General features: G+C 47.2%; 1 protein-coding gene across 1 annotated transcript; it reads right to left on the reverse strand.

The window, feature by feature from the left end:
* Window positions 1-9,068: 9,068 nt before the first annotated feature.
* On the reverse strand, window positions 9,069-13,775 carry LOC144178080 (uncharacterized). Its single transcript, XM_077705607.1, has 2 exons — window positions 13,365-13,775; window positions 9,069-10,028 (listed from the first exon to the last, which is right to left on the reverse strand). Exons 1-2 carry the CDS (start codon window positions 13,573-13,575, stop codon window positions 9,103-9,105), a joined length of 1,137 nt encoding a protein of 378 aa, XP_077561733.1. The 5' UTR covers window positions 13,576-13,775; the 3' UTR covers window positions 9,069-9,102.
* Between the last annotated feature and the right edge of the window lie 4,381 nt (window positions 13,776-18,156).

Below are 18,156 nucleotides of genomic sequence, written 5' to 3' on the forward strand. Positions count from 1 at the left end.
TGCGTGACCTTCGTTCTAAGCCACAATGCCAGTAGAAAAGATTCTATAGCTTAAACAGAGGCGCGATCATCTTCCATTTCATAGTACCTTGAAGTTCTACGCACTTGTTGCAGCTAGCATTGTAGAGTAACTTTATAAGTTGTTGCTTGCATTTGAAAGAGCGAGGTAGTTATTTCTCTTCCGCAATACAGGTGGTAAGTGAGTAAGGCCCCGCAGTCTAGTGTTGTCCTAGAACTTCCCATCACTCTCGCTTATTGGGCAGCATAGTATTATTGAATTTTCTCATGTGATAACGTTTGATGCTGTGCTGTTTAGGTGACTTGTAGAGAACTGTTATTACTATTATATGCTAATAAATTATTGTTTCCTGCATCTGCTCCCTGCTCTTATTCCTTCATCCTGACGACATTTCCAACCAATGTGGTATCCTATCCAGAGCTCGCACACATCTGTAGAGCACAGGAAATGCTACCGAGCTCATTGTTTTGAACATGGACAGCACAAATAGGTAGTGCAATCAGAAAGGCAGCACCACTCAATGGTAGCTTTAAAGGGACCCTGTAACACTTTCTACAAGTGCTTTTACTCTTTTCTCCGCGTCTGGAACCACTGCGAAAGCTACAATTATCGCCAGCACGGAGCGGCACTGCGTGATTTGCTTGTCGCACCAGACACGCCTTCCATTCCTGATTTGTTTTTTACGGTTTTTTTAAGTTGCCATCAAAAAGCGTTTATTGCTGCAACTTAAGAAAAACCGGCCACCAGCCGCTACATGGCCTGAGTGACGTAATTCGAGCCGTCGAAGAACGTCCAGACCGAAAAAGAAACAAAAGCTTTTGAGCGAGTTTACAAGTATAGAGCAGTAATTTTGGCTGAGTTACTTTGCGAATCCCTAATCTAACTACTGGGTGTGTTGAGGGACTACGTTCTGCAAGCATTTAAGATTTCAAAAGAAGTGTAAAAAAGTGTTGCAGGGTCCCTTTAAAACCAGTCTTGTTATGTAAAACGATGCAGAAGTGTAACCAATCGTTGAAAAGCGCAAGAAAATATCGGATAAATCTAATCCGAGTGCATTGGCCACTTGTGGTGTCCCTACTTCGCGCCGCCGCTTTGCAATACAAAATGAAGCACTGGAGCACTTCGTCGTGACTGTGTTGCGCGAGTTCTCATTTTGACAATTGCGAAACGCCACTTTGTGAGGTTTGTCATGGGAACAGGTTAAGCGCCAGGCACTACTGGAGGAAGGAAAAACAGAAAGGAAAGGGGCGCCTATTCCCATGATGAAGTACCAACTAGCTCGCATCGACACATTAATTCAGTGCGGTTTGTGCTGTGCGGGATAGTGTATGACATTATGCTGCTTTGGTGGGAAACTGAAACGGGTTCAGAAATTGGGTAAAGGCATTTGATATTCCGTTGAACATCACAGTGCACAGCCTTGAATGTTGAACAATGTCATCACCGGTGCTGTCAATGTGTCACTATTTCTAGTGCAGGCGCATAGCCACGATCTCATTTTGAGAATCTCGTACGCACGACGCTTTAAAGGAAGGGTCCGAAACACACAACTGGATAAAATATTGTCAGCATGCAGAAGCTCCTTGGCGCGCGAAGTGCCTCTTGTGGTAGTTCTCCATGGGTATTTGAGGTAGAAACAACCTCTGGCTGCCGTCGTAGTCCAGCCGGGGCTAGCCTATGTGCTGCTTGCGGTCATCGCGCTTCCACATCACGCGCTGCCACGGACCGCTCGTCAGCATGTGCATGGTCATGTAGTTGGTGTCTTAGGGGTCCGCACAGGTTGGAGATCTTGACTCGCGGAAGGTGCCGCAACACATACAGTGCCTTCTCCGCCGTTTAAAAAAGAAAGAGAGCGAGAGAAAGAGAGAAGGTTTTTTTGTATATATTTTGGAAGCACAACGACAGGGTGCGCGGCTGTCGGCCCACAAGTCACCGTTATGATGTGGGTTGAGGAAGCGTGGAAAAGATGGTGGAGAGAGAAGGAGGAGAGTTAAAGAAGACGATGGCTGTACACGGTCGTTTCTCGGGCAAATGTTCATATGCTGTCGCACAGGCCCGTATGGATTACGAACGAGGCCAGTGCCCTCAGGGCCCTGTCCGCACAGTACCACGGCAGCACTGGGCGCAGTAGCGGCTGCAATGCCCCAGAGTCGCCGCTTAAACGGGGGTAGCTCTCTTGTAGAGTTCTTCGTTCTTCTTTATAGTCGGCACAGTGCAGCAGCAGGTGCTCGGCGTCTTCCGAAACGTTACAACTTCTGAAATTGCCGGTCTTGCCTTGCTGCCGTTGGGCTCGGGCTGGCGGTGTCCGGGCGCTGCCAGTTCTGAGACGGTGCAGGACGGCGGCGGCTTGCTTGGATATGCCGTCCGGAACCCGGACCTGGAGGGCTCCTATTTCCTGTTCGGGATGTTTTAGGGCGACTGCACACGGATCAGGAGGCGCTCGTCTTCTAAGGGCAGCACAGTGGGGTTTTGGCTGCCTGCGTCTTCCAGAGCTGCAGCTGCCATTCTGTCCACCGTTTCATTTCCCAATATGCTGCAGTGTGCGGGCAGCCATTGGTATGCGAGGTCCCAGCCTAGCCGCCGTAGTTGGCCTGCTCCTGCCACTGAGCTCTTAGCGAGCCCGAGTGCTCGATCTGGGTTCCGCAGGTGGCCCGGTGCGGCCTTTGACTTGCATAGGAAGACGACCCTCTCTGGGTAAACTGCGCGCCGTTCAAGCAGACCCATGCCGAGGCTGAGTTCCGCCAGCTCAGCAGTTATTGAAGAAGAATAAATCGGAAGGCGTTGTACTGCACTTTATTCCTCGCTGCCTGTCACTTCTGCTGCTGCCTCCATCCGCAGCACTGGGCCTACCAAACCATCAGTGTAAACCCGTAGCCAGCCTTCGTACCTGTCGTCTAGATGTCCTTCGGCAAGCTGACATACAGGCACGGTGGCGAGTTCTACTCTTTTCAATGCAGAGCATTTCTTTAACTCACGATGTCACCCGGCGTTGTCGGCGTGCCTCGGCGTCCGCAACAGCCGTTCCAGGTACGCCCTCTCCCCCACTCCTCCCCTCCCGCATCACGCTACCCTCCTCGCTCTCAACAACAGGTCCGCACCCCTCCCCCTACACTATATAAAAAAATAATACTTACCGGCACCTGGTTTCGATCCCACGACCCTGCGGGCGGAACGCGAGGTACATGGTGCTCTTCCCACTGCGCCACAAAACCGACACAGAATCAAAGGCTACGAACGCACCTTATATCCTTGACTCATTCAAACTACGTCAAGAAGCCGCTGATACAACGCATTCACTACCACCAACTCCCCAAACACTAAACGTTAACGCAATACACCCACCCCCTATGCGACGCATTTACTCGAGTCCCCCTCGCGGGGAGATGGGCCCTTTTTTTTCTTGGTCAGCAGGCCTTTAGGCTCGCCATTTTTTTGCATGTTTACATTCTTGGCTAGGCTAGTCTTAGGCTTAGGTTAGTCTTGGACTGGGTTGACAGAAACAAAACCCTCAACAGCTGCATCTAAAAATTATTTTTTTTTCCTACCTTACCTTATATGATGTTTTGCGAGGCCGCAATAGGGCACCTTATTGTTTAATAAATTATAGGTTCACTTTATTTTTTGTGGTTTTACTTTTCTGTGAGAGTATTGCTAAGAAACCATTTTTGAGCACGTAGTTTAACTTGGCCTTGGTACGGTGTGTTTCTGAATGCGTAGTTAAGCTTTGATTACACTTCGTGATTAAATGGGCATGTTTACACTGCGACGACGTCCGGCCCAGTCTTTGTAAAATTACAAGGTAAGTTGAAATACGCGCGATAAACAAGTCGGAATGAATGGCGGGAAAAGCACCAATCCCCGCGTCCTTCGCCGCGTGGGTTCTACGAAGTGTTCATTTTTAGTCGCAGAGAACGTGTAGTGGACTCTCCAAATGGATGCACAAGCCGCTTAAAATAGATGCACAAGCCACACAATCAGCTGTGTTGGCTTGTTGGGCCTTAGTAGAAGTGTTGGGGACTTAGTAGAAAGTTCCTGTAAGTTCCGCCAAGAAAGTTCCTGTAAGTGCAGCTGTGTCTTATCTTAAGAGCCATTAACTGGCGTTGTAACCGGCTGGAAACGAGGGGGGTTTTCGGTGCTATTGAATCGGTTACACAAAGAAAAAGCAAGCGATGCTTTGGGTTTAACCTTCAAGCGTAAAGAACATAAATTTTAAAAAAGGTTAAAGCAAAAGCGAAAGAACTGAAGAAAGTTAAACCTCGATTGGCTACATGTCAGTAAATTCGAAGAAGGGCTTAAGCTTGGAAACATTTTCCAGCGCGAAGACCTCTGAACCTGATTGTAAATGAAAGCACAACTTGGCAGAAAAAGATATCAAAATTTTTGCAGGTTAAGGTAAATCTTTTGGAAGTAGATTATCCTGTTGTAGTAAAAAATGTACAGGTTAGAGGCTTTTCGAAAGAAAACAGCAAGAAAGGATACCTGGCATGTTCATTTGATATGAAGGTTTTTTAATATTCCCCGCCTCGTGACCAACTGCTCTGCTGTATTGAGAATAGCATTGATGGCGATGGCGCCGTTTCCTTTCAAAATGACGCGGATGCTTCTACTGCTGGTTTTTTAGGGTTGCTAGACTTTTACTTAAGGTCTACTTTTTCTAATAAAGTAGGCAGCCGGTTCTTGCAGAATACTGGTGTATGTATAGGGTCCTCGGTAGACGCTGTACTCCGTGACTTGTTCTTATCTATCCTGGGTAATATTTTGCACAGCTGCGAGATATCCAGGTGGCCAGAATATTTGGGTATTTGGATTACAACCATATACTGCTCAATAGTTGATGTAGTGCACACGGAGGGGCTCAATTTTTTTCAGGAACGTTTGGTACACCTGGTTGTAACTCGTGAGGTGCCAGAAGAACCATGCATCTGGTATCTAGATTTCAAGCTAACCTTGGTGCCGGGACATGTATGCCTGTCATATGAACCACGCACGGAAAAAACGTTGCTGCTGTATGACTCAGCGCCCTCAAAGCTTGTAAAGAGGGCTTTGGTGAGGGCATGCTTCAGAAATGCACTGCACAAGTTCTGCTTTCATTGCACTGTCACAAGTTTGAAAATTAAGACCACACAGAGTGGTTGGATTTTTCAGGGTACCTGTCGCACGTGCAATCAGCCGTGGTGGAGTGTGTGCTCCGAGGTAAACAGCTGCCAAAGAAGTTAACGAACAGACACCTACCAATAGAAAAATAACAAGTAGTTGCGCCATATATGCATCGGCTACTTCGCAACCTCAAAAACATCACACACCGCTGCAATGTCAAGTTGGTCTTCTCAGCCACTGATATACTTTCCAAGCTATGCATAGTAATGAACCTTTGCCCTAAAGAAGCTGCCGAATGTTACGCAGAGCATTGCCACCCGTTTGCGACATGTGCGCATGGAGTGCTGTACTCCGCACCGCTGTCTTGCAGAAACACTGCGTAGGGTAAACGGCAGATGCCTCAACGTTCGACTCAAGGAGTACCAGAAAAACTTGCCGACGGCAGCGTGCAGCAATCTGGCCATGCGTTGACATGGTTGCAGCTGCACTCCACTTTTTAAAGGCGTTCAGTTATTAGCAGGTATGGCGACCAATTGGTGCAAGAAGACTTGGAGGCTGCAGAAATTTACACCTGTCAACGATTGTGTAAGAAGGCCATTGCTCTCCATTTCAAAAAAGGAAGTGCGTTTCTTCCAGCTTAGCTCCTCTAGCTTTCAATTTCCCGCGTTGCATTCTTGCGCATTTTTAAGCACTTCCGCTACTAGATCAATGTTAGAGGTTATCTTAGGCGGCAAAAAAATGCTTGCGTGGGTCATGCTGCCCTCTTCGGAAATTTATGTTGTCCTTTGACCGGCACAGTTCCTATATTCTGCTGTTCACATTGTGTGCAATCACCTAATAATAAACGTTTCATCTCTCTCTCTCCCTCCACGACCAGTGTTTTCTTGTCTTTTCACTGGATGGGTTCCATGAAAAGGCAGTGCATTCAGCTGAAAGATTAAGTTGTAAGTTCCGCACTGGCTGTTTGTTACTTTCAACTGTGTGCCGTAGTTTTGCGCTGGTTATCCCTTTAATGATATACCAACTCGCACAATCTTCCGTTTTCAAAAGGGCTTGATTGACCTTATGTAACCAGACCAGATTTCGTAGATAGAAAACGGAACAAAAGGGGAAGAAAAAGAAAATAGGACAGCATTAAATGCTGACTGCGAACCGAAAGTTTATAGCGGAAATATGGTATGAATGCCTTCAGCCTAGATAGAACAATTTCCGAGCAAAGAACAAAACCGGAAAAAAGAAAATACAATGCAAACCCAAAGAATTGTGGGTTCAGATACATAATGTGTATTTCCAATAAATGCAACGATGGCAACCGTACATATTTTTTCCCTTAGGTGAAAGACTAAAACCTAAGGAATCTCTTGTGCACATCACCTTGGCATAGTCCGACAATAAAAATTATGATACAAGTTGGCGAGCCATTGCTGCCTTTTTAGGAAAGCAACAATAGGTACTACTGCCAAGTTTCAAGCAGAACACGTTTTCTCTATACGGTCATTGTTGAATCACTGTCCTGCTTGTCTAATGTAATACCAGCTGCACGAAAATTTTGATATTGTACACAACGCAGACTTTGCATTCAATGTAACAGTTCACGTACTTGTTAATCTGCATAACTCTGCCGCTTCGATTCATCAAAATGTGGCACACGCCATAAAACATATTTTGTCGAAAGAAAACCGGATGCTCAGCAACATAACCAGCAAGTTTCTCAACCCCTCCTTGAGCTTTTGAGCATACGGATAATTGGGATTCCGGGATAGGGTTCTTTGAATTGCCGTTTGTCTCTGAGTCCTTCTAAGCCGCGCTAGTACCGGCGGCGACCGGCTTCGCGAAGTCGTAGTCTGTAGCGTGTTCGCGCCTGAGGTGGGAAGTACAGCCGCCGAGTTAGCGCTACAGACGAGGACTTCGCAAAGCCGGTTGCCGCCGGTACTAGCGCGTGCTAACACGGTCCACTTCGAGAGAGAGAGAAAGAGAGAGAGAGAGAGAGAGAGAGAGAGAAAAGGGACTTTTTTTTAGCCCAAACTGGTAAAAGGAAGGGGGTGACAGGGAGCACGTCACCTGGCCTTCCCCGTTTGATGGCGGCCATGAGCTCCTGTGCCCTAGCGGCATCTTCCGCCAACTGGACGAGTAGTTGTGAGTCGGGGTGAGAGCTGAGTCAGGCAGCCTTCCATTGCTCTTGAGTCGTGATGTTTAATGCTCGATTAGGTGAACAAGGTTTCTGTGGGCATGCCCATATGATGTGTTTTAGTGTGGCTTTGCCTGCACACCACTTGCATCTGTCGGAGTAAGTGTCTGGGTAATATCGATTGTAAAGAACTGGGTTGGGGAAGTTGTTTGAGTGTAGTCGTCTCCACACAACCGACTGCCATCTGTTGAGGGAAGAGTGTGGTGCAGGGTACTTGAGGCGGCTCAACCTGTAGTGGTGCGTAGTCTCCCTGTACGTGGCCAGCCTGTCTCTGCTCCCCATGAACGTAGGCCCGATGTCTCCGTCGAGGTCAGCCTGGTTGCCGAAATCTCGGGCTGCCTCATGAGCCGGTTCATTCCTCGGCAGGGACGAGTGTGCTGGTGTCCATACAAGGCGACATGCCTGCATCTGTCGCCAATAAACGTCGAAAGGATTTTGGCCGCTGGCAGGGATATTCATCCCGCCAGGAAGTTTCTTATTGCCGTCTTGGAGTCAGACACAATAATTTTGGCTTCTGTGCTAGCTATTGCAAGCGCAACAGCCGCTTCTTCCGCCACCTCAGGGTGCGTCGTCGGGATTGTGCCCGAGGTGTGAAAGCCTGCGGACAAAACGATCTGGGCCTAACAGTCAGAGAGAACTTTCAGCGGCAACTCCAGAAATCTATGTGAGGTGCAACAGCCGGGTGTTCGACGGAAAGGGAGAGGCCACTAGCTCAGCTGTTTCTCAAGCCTTGCACCACTGTGCAAGCTGCGCCAACTTTTTTGGTACTACGTCGCGTTCTAGAACATATCATTCTAGTGTGCGAATATATACCGGCAAACTCTGATTTTTACAAAACCCAAAGTTGTCGAAATATTTATTTTCGAGTTTCTGTGATATCACAACGGTGTAAAAGTATTGAGATACCAAACGCAGACGTCTACAGACCTTCATTATCAGGAGCCAGCGTCTGAAGTATTGAAATAACTTTTGAAACGGGACAACTGGATCCGCTGTAACGTCACCAGCGAGCTAAAATCACTGAAACCATAAAATTATTTCATCTGTGTGGGAATCTAGGCTCCATGGACAAAAACCATCGTGTAGAGAAGGGCGACCATGTAGATCGCAAGCTTTAACTAAGAGAAGGATGAAGCATCTCCGACGAGCCGCCGGCGTGATGATTGGAAACGATGATGATGATGTCATTGTCGCATCAGCGTTGGTACTGAATTTTCTATAGTGAGCACCTCTACGTAGATAATCTTTAACAGTTTTTCACAAAACACAGTTGCCAAAATAAATATTTTCGCTTTAACATGGGTCACATACACAATGTTTAGAGCGAGGGAATCTCATAATTTGGAAAAAATGTTTGGGCCTAACTTATAAAGATCACAAGTGAAAAGCCTCTACATCATCACCAAGCTATTAGAAATGACTGCCACCACAAGACTGTATTAGCTGTATTGTCGGATTTATGTATAATTCTGAAGCGAAATGGGAGGTAATGATTGACAGTAAACAATTCGTACAATGCATCCTCAGAGATAAACTTTACCGTAACAAAAAGAAATCTATAGGTAGTCTAAAATAGGTCCCTGTAAGCATTGTCCTAAAAAAGGTCAACATTTTTCAGAGAAATGACGAGGATACATTTGACACACATAATCAAAACAACTGTTCTTGAAGGAGAACCGCTATATACTATTTCGGCTAAGAGAACTAGAAAGTAGCTTTTCCTCGCTAAATAAGCGGTAATAAGGTATGTAGAACGCTAGGGGAGCTCTGCTTTGTTTCCAGCCATTCATTTCTACAGTTTATTGAACAATCTTTTTCGAGCCTTGAAATAACCATGCAAGTTTATAACACGCCCTTGAAAGTTTATGGGCGCTGTGAAAAGTTCCAAAACAAAAAGAGCCGGTTTGGCTGAGAAGCCTCTTGGCCGTTCTCGCGTTTAACAGGTAGCAAACCGACTCGGACTTGAACGCTGGTCGCGCCAGGGACGCAATGAGCTTCGGTGTCAGCAAAGTGTTCTTGTTCCGGAACACATCACCGGACGGGTACAAGAGTAGGGATTGTGGAGCCCTCAAAACTTGCTCTAGAAGCCGCAGCGTCTTCATATACTCCGACCGCGTCGCTTCTGCATTAGCGAGAAAGAATCCCAGAGTACAGTTCTCTGTCCGTAACCTTGCTGCAAGTTTTCGAGCACCGCTAATGAAAGAGCGGGAGAGTACCTCGCTCTCGAAATCGTGGAACCAGAAACGGATGCCTGCGTAGTGGTTGGCTCGTACAGTGCGCAATGCATCCTGAACGAATACACTCCTGGTTCTGGTGCCATGTTCAAGAAGTCTTCGGAACGTCAGGTACCTCGAACGAACCGTCAGGAGCGATGTGCTCGAGCGGTACTTTGAGGCGCTACATTTCTTTAGGAGTTCTAGCGGCATCGTTTTGTCGTCGCTGTGGAGCAGCGTGCCTTCCAGGGTCAGCCTCATGTCATCACCAAGGAAGGCGCAGCATTCAATTAAGATGTCACAGCCGTTGTCGTGGCGCTGTTCGGGTGAAGCGTGGTTTGGGCCAGTGGCATTGCTGGTGTCCTTTTCGCCGCGATGGGTGTGCAGGCAGACGTTGCTCAGTTGTGGACGATGGCTGCTGCTAAGTAGGGACTTGCCCAGAGGATCTTGTACGGTGGGAAAGGGCACAAAGTCAGGGTCGGTAGCGTTTGTCTCAGAGCCGGGGTCATTGTCTGCATCAGAAAAACGTATGCTGCTGGTCAGCAAATACGAATATATGAAGTCTGAATGACAAAAGCGCTGATTAAGGTAATTCACGGCGTAATGAAATTATATGCTGCTCTAGTTTGCAGACCAATCTTACAAGATAGTATGTCCATGCTTATGTTCCGCACATAAGCACGAATGTGTCCTTCTTGTTCAAATGTGGTCACAGTATGCTGTCGCTTGTCTACTAAAGCGGCCCCACCTACTTACCTAACCAGACGAGGTCACGCAGCTGAAGGTAACGTTTGTCTAAACTCGCAGCGTAGATGGTGTCCAGGACCAATGTATTTAGTAAAATTCAGTAACTTACTCATAATTCGGCTAGAATAAAAAGCTACCAATACACATCCGCAGACAAATGAAACCTGGCGAGCAGACAAGAATAGAGTGACATTTTTCTACAAATTTTTCAGTACGTTTCTGTCACCATATTGCTGCGCTTGTATTCAAAATACATCATTGCGTATTTCCACACAAACGCTTGCCTGTTCCTAATTTATTGTAAATGTAGTTTTGCTTTAACTACACCCAATTTTCTTCTCCAATTCATTTTTTTTACTCTGGTAATATTACCTGCTATCAGCCGTTTCACTATTCTCTACAAAATATTTTGAGTAGATGTATATTCTGATTGGTTGATTGATTGTAGCGTTTAACGCGCCGACAAAAAGCAGGCGATGAGGCACGCCGTAGTGGAGGGCTCCGGATTAATTTTGACCACCTGGGGATCTTTAACGTGCGCCGAAATCTCGTACGTACGGGTGTTTTTGCTTTTCGCCTCCATCAGAAAAGCGGCCGCCGCGGCCGAGAATCGAGCCCGCGACCTCGTGCTCAGCAGCGCAACGCCTTAGCCACTCAGCCACCGCGGCGGGGATGTATATTCTGTGCTGCGAAATGCAATTTACTTCGAACTCTGTGAAATCCTCCGCACATTTCCTGTACTTTGCGCGGGTCTAGTATCGTGGCTGTGATAACCAATTCGGAATTTCTAAACCTTTAGGAAGCCGCAGAGCAAGTATATATATATATTGTGGGCAACCCCCAATGGGGCAGGCTCGGAGAGCAACCATACAAATTCACAATGAAAACTAACACAGTCTCCGAAGCTTTGTGGCTGCAACGGCAAGAAAAAATATTAGCGGCACCTAATGGACTTCAGTCCCCGGATATAGCTCCCCTATTGGAGTAGAGTTTCGAGTCCAGCTCCAAAGTCGTGTAAAACATTCACGAAACTGGTGTAAAACCTGAAACATTAACGGTTCGAGACCCACCTCGTCAGTATTAAGAATTACTAAAAAATCATCTACATATCGGAAGATTCTGGTTACACTTGAACTCTGTAGTTGATCATGCAGCAGATTATCTAGGTGGGCTAAGAAAAGATCGCTCAGAATTGGTGCTATGCAAGACCCAATGCAAATCCCATTAGTTTGGATATAAAGTTTATCATCCCATGTCGTAAAAGTCGAGGTTAGGTACATCTTTAAAAGTTCTAAAAAACCTTGAACTGACAAGCCTGTGTTATTTTTGAAAGGCAACGGAACCGTAATTGTCTATACAATCCTCAACACAGATCAAAAGTTCCCGATGTGGCAGAGAGTAATACAGGTCCTTAATATCAAAGGAACAAGCCATATAGCTTTCCGCCTTCCGATATGTAGATGATTTTTTAGTCATTCTTAATACTGACGAGGTGGGTCTCGAACCGTTAATGTTTCAGGTTTTACACCAGTTTCGTGAATTTTTAAGCCTCTTGTTTTAACCTTTGAATTACCAGTGGAAAAAACAATCAGGTTTTTAGACCTCAAGCTTCGGTTTTCGCCAAACCACATCTGCTGGGCGTATGATCCACGCGCCAGCAAGCCACTTCTTCCGTTTCAGTCATCCCATTCCAAGCTGGTAAAAAGGTCGATAGTTACCGCGTGCTTAAAAAACGCCTTAAAGAAATCATGTATTCACTGTATGCCTGCCAGTTTTATTAGGCAGATGGGGAGACTTCAGATAGCGGGGTACCCAAAACAGTTGCTATCAACCGTAGCGGAAGCGTTTCTACAAAAATTAAAAAGAAACACGCAGGACAGCCTACCAGTATCAGATCAAAACAGAAGCAAAAAGATAACTGTGATTCCCTACTTGCATCGAATTGCACATAACTTGAAAAAAATAGGCAAACGCGCTAACGTGCAAGTAGTATTTTCCGCCCGCAATAAATTGCCAGCCATGTGCTCAAGAGTCAACAAAACAGCAAGAACAATGCTGTCTTGCTCAACAAAGCATGAAAATCGGTTTGTAGACTGCATAGAAGGTCTGGTATACTCAGTTCCGCTCTCCTGTGGTAAACAATATATAGGGCAAACAGGAAGGTGCTTAAATGAAACGCTGAAAGAGCACCACTACAAAGTAACCAAGGCAATCAGTGGCCACCTGGGCCTCCACTGTAGGGACTGTAGCGTTAGCGGATGCAGCCCTATTTATTTCTGAAACAAAGGTCATCGCAAAAAATAAGCATAAAACCACCAGAGAAATAATTGATGCTGCCGAAATCGCCCGCCTAAAAGATAAATGCGTAAGCATGCCTTCTCTTACCCTCTCCCAAAAAAAATTAGATTTTTTGACCCCAGGTTAGTGCAGCACGTGTTTTTGTGGCGCACAGCGAATGGTGATGTGTGACGAGTAATGGTGATAAGAGACACTATCGTGTTAGTCTTGCTTTTCCTTGTATTTTTAACCGTAGTGGTATATATGTGCCCGAGCGGTAAAGAATAAACTGTTGTAAGTCAGCGCTGTGCGTGTCGTCTCCTTCTTCTCGTGTCTGTCAAATTTGCGCTGTTCCCCTCCTTCTAGTCGTTCTATTGACCTTGTCGGGTTATTTTACCGACAGCATTTAATCATTGCTTTTACCAGGATTGCCGTCTTCTTCCTGCGCTAATGTGCAACTATGCTTGGCATGTTTATGAATGATAGCAGCAGGGTGTGCTATATTCTTTACGAGGTGAAACTATCTTGGTAGCGTTTGTTTATAAAGGTTATTTTGAGGGAAAAAACGGTCGATTGATACTTATTGTCAAACATTTCCTTTGACATATTTCTTTATCCGACCTTGACTCGTGACTTCCTGATGGTATTGCTACGCTTTGCATGCCTGCGAATAAATCTACTGGGACCTACTTAAGCGGAACCTACAAGAACTCGACGTAGGCCACCGCCATGCATAAAAAAACACAGCAGTTCCATCCAGACATGCAAACCGGTGCTGCGAAAAGAATTAAAATGCCGAAAGTGGGCCTCTTTGTGAGTCCTACCATTGGGTTCCGTGTTTTCCGGAATTGTGGAAACCGGCTTCTGGTCGCCGAGGTGGCGCCGGAGGGGAACTCTTTCGGTCGTGGCCTGGCGTAACCAACCGCGCCGGTCGGGGTCCGTGACACTTTCAGACTCTTCTTGCGTGGAGTTGTCGTATTTGCTCAAGAAGACCCAGACCCAAAGCGTTAGTAGTATGGTTAGCACCAACACCATGGACGAAAGACAGACGGCCACGCAGAGGGACTGGCCACTCGACCGGCCGGCCGGTTCTTCGTTGACAATATGGGGTTCCGCCAAGACGACGGGGCCAGCACCAGGTGTGTTCGCCGTTGGTGAGGTCCAATGCGTGAGGCCGAACACTTTCACGAGTGGTGGTTCCTCAGTCCACGAGATGCTGCGGCCTGCAGGGCGTTGCACTGGACTGCGAAGTTAGAATACACGCACAGAGCTCAAGGCGGCTTTAAAATCCAATTTGGAATATGTCAGCACTACAACGCCCACACATTGGCATGCGAGGTCAAAGGAGAAACGAGCTAACATTTCTTTTCTTTTGAACTCCATTTATGGAGAAATCTGATCATCATCGTATGCTAATCTCATCTTTGGAAAATATTTTTGACGTAGTCTTCGGTTTTCTGTGCTTGGCGGCACCTGAATCGAATAAACCACCTATTACAGTAGAGGAGGATGAAAAAGAATCCACTCTTACAGCAGTGGAGAATACATAAAAATTATAACAAATGCATACTTGCTTGCTTCGCTGCAAACCTCATCAAAGCACAATAGTCTGCTCTGTTGCCTCGTGTCACCCTCTCCTCTCTCCCTCATTCTGGTCTTTTTCCCCTCCCTCTTGCCTTAATAGATACAACGATAGTCGTTTCCGTTTGATTCAATTTTCCCGCGCTGGTAGTGCTCACGTGACAACAGGTAAAATGTTTTCTTTCCATTGCTCTTCGTTCGAACAGCTTAGACAGCCTTTAATTCCCCAAGCCACCGAGTTTTTATTTACATTCGCAAAAAAATGCTCACGTCTATCATTCAAGGTAGGAGAACGACTGCCACGACGTACTTATTTCTTGAAATATATAGGTGTTTTTTTTATGACCATGTTTATTTGCGTGATGTATGCCGTATGCCGAATTTCCTGTAGTTTCTACCGGATTTGCCCTATACATACTTCATTTCCAACAATTCTGACATATTTAGCCCTGCGGCTCGATGGCGGTTACCATCATCAGATGTGCCGCACGAGGCGGCTCGGCCCGCCGTCGACCCTGCGTGGCCCTACGTTCCTGAAATATTTGGGCAGCCGGCGGTTGTGGAAACAGCTCACGAACAAATGGGCGGTATTTATTGTAAGGTGCTCTCGGGAACGGCGTCGGCACCATCATCAATGCAGTCGAAGCCCTTCTCTCGCCACCGGAGCTGTACAGCGCACGGGCGGCTACGCGTTGGAAATTGCATTGAACTGAGCGACTCTGGTAGGGAAGAGAATGCCAGTGATTTATCCGGTGGAACCAGGAACAGCCAGTACCCCAGCTCAGCCGCTTTCAAGGGCAAAAGTTGTAAATCTGTTTTATCCGTGCGTTTTGCGAGCTACCTAGAAAATTCAGTGCCGTTCCACTCTGTAAAGAAGAATCACCAGCGAAGCTGAGTGCTGTCCAAGGAGTGCACGAGAAAAAAGCACGGTAGTTTGTATTTTGCTATTGGATGTACTTTCTAGTCAATTAGCGTAATGATACTTAGAAGGACTAGAACTTAATTTTAGCAGACAAACATGGAACTGTCTGTTTCCCTCCCTTCTCGTATGTGTAACATTCCAAACCAATACGCTCGACCATCCGAGGACAGCCGCCAGGCCGCATTGGGCCGGGAGACTGCCGCGTTTAAATCTCCCGCCAGCAAAACGGGCCATGCAACTTAGCGGCACGAACCCCGGACCCGCTCGTGCATTTCATAGACCGGCAGCCGGTGATGTTCTCAGGCTTAGTAGACGAGAAAGACACTGGAGAAAATATCGATCCGAAAGCCCCTTCAACCTGAACAAAAAATTTTGGATCACGCGAGCGCTCGAAGCGGACAAGTTGCTCTTCATCATGGAGGGATTCGCAGCCACCCGAAGAGCTGGAACATGAGGCGCCAACAGCGGTGGCTGCACGTTCTGCGGCACGGCTTTCCGTTCTTTTCGCACCCATTCGCGCTTTTGTTCGCGCCGGCGCTCCTTTAATTTCCGGTATTCTTCCTCGGAGCGGCAGACCACCGCCCGTCCCACAGCGAGTCAAGACTTAACAGGACTCCAGCTTTATTTTAGTGGACAAACATGGGGCCGTTCGTTTTCCTCCTAAGTCATAGGTATCTTCTTGTTTTTGTGACACACCAGTCAAAACTCCTTATCCACTGAGGTACAGCAGATTACTGAAATCGGGCTGTGACAAGCCCACGTTTAATTTTCCCACACGTTTAAGCCCCCCTCCCTTCAGTCCACCCATGCTCGCATAAACCGGCAACCGGTGATGGGCGTGCTTAGACGAGAAAGACACCGGCAAAAATGTCGCTCCGAAAGCCCTTTAAGCTCAACAATAATTATTGGCCCCGTCTGCGTTCTAAGCGAAGACGTTTCTCTTCATCGCGACTGATTCAGAGCTATTCAGCGGTTGGACTTGGAGGCGCCAACGGTATTCTGCTGCAGCGGCTTTCCGTTGTTTCCGCGCCCATTCATGCCCCGGTGTGTGCCGACGCTTTTTCAATTCCTGCTCCTATTTCTCCGGACGAACGACACGCCTCCGTCCCATGGAGAGTTAAAAGTGCCACTGCTGCTGACGCCGCTAGCGCCTTCATCAGACCAAAATGTTGGACAGCTAGAACTTCAACCAGCGACGACACGAAACGAGCACCCACCTATTAAACAAGCTAAAACGACAGTGGTAACTTTAGCAATCGTGCATTTCCTTCATATGAAGGACATTACATGGTTGGTGCGTTTTCTTTTTGTATTCCTGTTCTGGTTTGTCTTCCCATGCTTTAGTTTTGTAAGGGCGGCGTATAAGTTGCATATTTTACACTGACGCTGTATTTGGGAACCCTGCCCAAACACTCATACCGGTGAAGGCGCTTTGGCCGGCACCGCGTCTTTGCTCATCCTCGCTACGCCATCACCCCTTTCACCCCTTTTGATACCCCTCGATACTCCAGATGACTCTTTCAGGAATTGCGCAATAGCAGAATAACGGTGCTAGCACCGTTAGCAGCAGTTGATCTTCGAGCTTGCTATGGTACAGACGCATGTCCTTCGCTCAGAGGAACAAGATCAGGAATCGAAGGAGCGTCGGCGTACGAGCACGGAAACAACGGAAAGCCGCTGCTGCAGAGGGGCAGCCGCCGCCGCTCCCGCCTCAGGTTCCAACTCGTTGAGTAGCTTCGAATCCCTCACTGAAGAAGACCAACTTGCCAGCTTAGAACGGCAACGTAAGCCTTAGGGGCACTGACACAAAAATTTTGCATCTTGTTTTTTTGTTGCGATAAGTAGCTAGTGACCTACTTATAACCTGTAGAAACCTCATTTGCTTCAGCGTGCGACGGTTGTTTAATTAGAGGCATTTTCAATGCGGCCAGTAGCAGTTTCGGTTTCAGCGGGTGCCGCGAAACGATGGATTTTGTGTGAACAAAGCTGACCACGTGACCGTCGGAGGGATATTACAGAGCAGAGCCGCCGTAGCACTGTCGAATCCGCATCGACGGCAGTTTCTGCGAATGCCCCCATGTACTGATCTCCTGAGGCCTTAATTAAAAAAATTGGCCGCGTATCTGCTCCTTTCGTTGCAAATGTCGTCAAAAGACGATAGTCTTTATCGGCTATTTCGAAGTAAATGCCTCCCTTCGCTTTGCCGCTCACCTCTCATGTTGTTCCTCTTGCGTCGCGCTCCTCCCAAGGTAAAGACGCCAAAGGTTTGCTTAAATCATTTTAAATTTCCCGCGTTCCACTGCTCCACACCGGGTGTCTCGATGCGAACGCTGCTGTACGGCGGAGACGCGCGTTAATCGAGGCGCCCTATATATACTTCAACGTTTATAGAACCGCGTTTCCCTACTCCACGTGCGTTGCAAGCAGAACGTGGAACCTATCTAGTGGAACCTTGCGTAACTGTTGCCGGTTGATTTCTTAAAATGGCGCAAGAAGCTATAGTGGCGCGGGCGACAGTAGGCGACGGCGAAGTGAATTCTTTTTCTGCAGTTGATGAAGTATTTAATTTCGCAAAAGCAAGCATGTTTGATTTTTTATAAAGGAACACTGCAAATATCACTTCTGTATTGATTTGCTGTCTCATATTTGCGTAATGGCTTGTTCTTCTTCAACAATGTTGACAAGTATGAACCTTACACCGGACATAGACGGGTAGATTTAGCTGTGACTATATAAGACTAATGGGCAGGCATTGCTTTGCTTTGGCCGGGTGGCTGAATCGAGTCACAGACAGACAGACGGACAAACATACAGACAGACCAAAATTTCTGGGTTTAAGGAGCCCAAGAAAGACTATCGTCTTTAAAAGCAGCCGGAGAAGCCGGCCGGTCTGCTTACAGGTCAACCTACAGATGTGTTCGGCTTAGCACTGCGGCGGCTATTCGAGTGCCGCTCTCGCAAGCGGTGCAGATGACAATTTTAATACAACCCGCCATCACATCATTAACTCCTTTCTCATGTAAGCCACCATGGTCGGGTCTTGGGGACAATTTTGTGCAGCGGTAACAAGCTATCACTCGAGCTACCTGCGCCGGCCTGGGCCACTTCGCGGC

The sequence above is a fragment of the Haemaphysalis longicornis genome, unplaced genomic scaffold (genome assembly GCF_048455015.1).
Source record: "Haemaphysalis longicornis isolate Haplotype H1 unplaced genomic scaffold, Haemaphysalis longicornis Haplotype H1 scaffold_4, whole genome shotgun sequence".
NCBI classification, from domain to species: domain Eukaryota; kingdom Metazoa; phylum Arthropoda; class Arachnida; order Ixodida; family Ixodidae; genus Haemaphysalis; species Haemaphysalis longicornis.

Excerpts from the sequence above, each read along its gene's own strand:
- LOC144178080 (XM_077705607.1), bottom strand. The coding sequence starts at position 13,575 with ATGGTGTTGGTGCTAACCATACTACTAACGCTTTGGGTCTGGGTCTTC. Across the intron at positions 10,029-13,364 it reads GGAAAACACGGAACCCAATG|ACAATGACCCCGGCTCTGAG; the intron begins GTAGGACTCACA and ends TTTCTGATGCAG.